This window comes from Salvia hispanica, chromosome 6 (genome assembly GCF_029641045.1).
Source record: "Salvia hispanica isolate PSC_SH4W2 chromosome 6, Shi_PSC_v1, whole genome shotgun sequence".
Taxonomy (NCBI): domain Eukaryota; kingdom Viridiplantae; phylum Streptophyta; class Magnoliopsida; order Lamiales; family Lamiaceae; genus Salvia; species Salvia hispanica.
This window is the reverse complement of record NC_142697.1, coordinates 20,331,569-20,335,086: the sequence shown is the minus strand read 5'-3', so window position 1 is coordinate 20,335,086 and position 3,518 is coordinate 20,331,569. Positions and strand designations below refer to the sequence as shown.

The 3,518-nt window shown below is 40.0% G+C and overlaps 1 protein-coding gene across 1 annotated transcript; it reads right to left on the bottom strand.

Annotated features, from left to right (window-relative positions):
* Positions 1-356: 356 nt before the first annotated feature.
* On the bottom strand, positions 357-3,133 carry LOC148923339 (uncharacterized; the record flags this gene model as incomplete). The annotated part of the gene is made up of 2 exons (XM_089061985.1): positions 2,621-3,133; positions 357-2,464 (listed from the first exon to the last, which is right to left on the bottom strand). A coding segment is annotated over exon 2 (2,106 nt), but the record flags the coding sequence as incomplete, so codon positions are not given.
* Positions 3,134-3,518: the final 385 nt, after the last annotated feature.

Genomic DNA, 3,518 nt, shown 5'->3' with positions numbered 1-3,518 from the left:
GATGTCGCAGCCGCATCCTGATTATGTGCAACCAGCACCTATGAATCCCGAGTATGACCCACCTCAGTGGTCTTTCTATCCAAGCCAGGACTCTCAGTCACAATGGAGTCGTCCCCTCATTTCCCCAAGCCAACCTGAGCCTGATTGGAGTAATCGCCCCTATTCACAAAGCCAAGATGAGCCGCAATGGAGTGGAGCCAGAGCATCAGTCGATTCATACTTCAACAATTATCAGTTTGTGGCTCCTCAACGAGTTGAAGAAGATGATGATGAAGGAGAAGAAGAAAATGAAGTGGAAGAAGAAAATGAAGTGGAAGAAGAAAATGATGAAAGCGAAGAGGAAAATGAGGACAATAATGTTTATGCCCTCTCGCATCATTCGCAGCAAGTTTATCCCTCGCCCACGGGGTTAACCGACCTTCGGTGTGTTGTATTTCTGTTTTTCTATCTGCCCACCATTGCACTGTTCTCCAAAATGTCAGATCAACTAAAGCTCTAATCGGCAACTCTCTAACACCTTTCAACACTCTGTTGTAGCTCTCTGACATGTTTGTTGAGGTCACCCCCCATCTCAGTTCATCATCGTAACAAAGAGACCAATTTTCTTTTTTGTCTTTATTGAGCTCTTGTATCGCAACAATACTTTCCTCCCGTAGTTCATGTCGCCTTCGGATGTATTTACGTACTTGAGTTGTGATACCCAATTCCCATATCTTGCCTTTCACATTAATGCCCTTACATTTCGCCATGATATATTTCCTCAAATGGACCAAACACAATTTGTGGTGACATATCGGCGGCTTTTTCCATTCATCAGAACGCATAGCCTTAATGATTCCTTTATGCCTATCCGATATGATGCACACCTCCCTTTGGTATTTCACCACATGAATTCTTACATGATCCAAAAACCACTGCCAACTATCGTCAGTTTCTTCATCAACAACAGCATATGCAATCGGCAGAGTCTTCTTGTTAGCATCAACACCACAAGCAACAAGCAACTTACCTTTAAATCTTCCTCGAAGGTGAGTCCCGTCTATTGTTAAAACTGGCTGACACTCTTGGAAAGCATGTATAGCAGGCACAAGAGCCCAGAAAACATAATAGAAGACCTTATTACGTCCCTGGCTCAACAACTCATTGTGCTTCCACTCAACAATTGTGCCTGGATTCCTTGACTGCAGTTCAAGCATGTAGCTTGGCAACTGTCTAAATGACTCCTCCCACCCACCAAATACAATCTCTATAGCCCTTCTCCGCGCATACCATGCCTTCTTATAACTGATTACCACATGAAATTTGTCATGAACAAAATTTCTTACGGCTGCGGCTTTGTACTCAACATTTTTTAGCAATTGATGCCGAATACACAAAGCAATCATTGATGATGAAAAATTAGCATGTCCTCTATCATTACGATGGCCTTCACAACTATGGCGTTCCACCCACTTCCTAATTTCCCACATATCATCATGGGCCCGTTGTGTCACAGAAACTTCCCAAGAACATTCATTCGCTTTTTCAGCGTCGGTCTCGCTGATAATAGCTACCCCATCTTCAGTCCTCCCCGCTGGATATTTGCATTTAGCATGCCACCTTCTTAATTTGTTCTCCACCACTCTAAATTCTCGATGTTGCCTCAAACTCCACATAGTGATAGCAGTCTTCACATGCAACTTGCTATCAAATTTTGTTCCAGCATTAATCCGATACGGATGTTCCTCATCCCAGTACATAGTGCTGTGTTGATTACCAACATCGGGTACTCCATAAGGACCACTCGGTAATTTGTGAAAATATTTCAACCCACTGTGATCGTATTCTGGAAGTGGTTGCTCACCTTGCACGACGGGTTTATATATTACCTCCTCATCACTGGAAATATCAGCAGCTTGAGAATCATCACTTAAAATAGTGTCAGATGATGAAGACGACAATGGTGGATCACGGTCTCTTCGTACAACATCAACATCAACATTATCCTGAACATTCACTTGATTATTCATTCCAACATCAGTAGCATCAGCAACATCTGCTTGCTCATTCATACCACAATCAAAGCTCATATATTCAACCCTCGTAGATGATCCAACACCGTAATCAACAATTGGTGGGATTTCTACATTTCTTAAAGGCAAATACTCAAGAAATAATTCAATATGACGAGTAGAATTTTGAGCCTCATTAAACATAAACATCACACTGTCATCACTGTCAACCCCAGTACATATGTAACTCATACCGGTACCATAGAGACAATGCCTCCATGATATTTCAATGGAATGTTGATTCATATCTATTCTTATCTTAGCACATATCATTGCAACTAATTCAGAGAATGAGACACATGAATTCAATACGATAGAGCCTCTTGCACGAGGTGGATCATAACCAATACCCACTTGAGGAAGTTGAACTATTCTACCACCCCAATACAAACTCACAAATACTGGCATCATTTCTGCATAAAAAAATATACAACATAATAACAATTAGAGATAATTTTTTTCTATAAACCCTAATTTAGTAAATTTGACAAGTTTGGCATTAGAAACCCTAAAGTTATGCAATAAACAACGAATAAGTGAGAAATGTTGAAAGATTGAACAAAACTTACCGAAAGATAAGAGGAAATGGCCGAAAATCGGCGAGAATCGCCGGAAATCGACCAAAAAATCGCTTTCTCTCTTCCTCTGTTGCGCAGAATGAAGCTACTGCCTCTGTCGCGTCTGTTTAATTCGACGAAGAGACGCATGACGCTTATGCGTCTTCTAATTAAAAAAAAAAATTAAAAAAATTCAAAGACGCATGACGCTTATGCGTCTTACCCTAAGACGCATAACGCTCGTGCGTTTCATTAAAAGGAGACGCATGACCGTAATGCGTCTCTCCCAAAGTCGGATTTAAAAAAAAAACGCAGTACAAAAATGGAAGCTAAGTTTTGCTCTAGAAGCAAAAAAGAAATACCCCCGGTTGGTGTGCAGGGCTCGTTCTGGGGCGGAGGCCGGTCGGAGAGCGGCAATATAAGGGGGAATTGGGGTTCGGTGCCGGCCAAGCCCCGGCGTAGATCCGTCGCTGGTACACAATGATTGGAAGTTCACAATAAGAATGACAAAGCAAATAATTAAGTGAGAAAAAAGAAAGAGGGAAAAGGAAAAAAAAAAGAAAAGAATGAGATCTGGAGCATCAATTTTGTAAAAAGAAATGGTAGAGGTGAGAGAGAAATAACGAAGTTGAGTCTGAAAAAAAAGGTGGGTGATGGATGATGAGAGGTTAATGTGGAGGAGGGAGAAATCATGATCCATATATTTGCTTAAATCAAGCATTCCATAAATATACACACAATTTTTCTAAGTAATTAATTCTTAAATACAAATAAATATTTTATATACATAAGGATAGTATGGTATATATATAAAACATAAATTTAAATAAAAATATAAAATAATCTTAAATAACTATTTTAACCTCGTTATAACATTATGGCTTGGAGATATTACGTCTCTAAAATATTT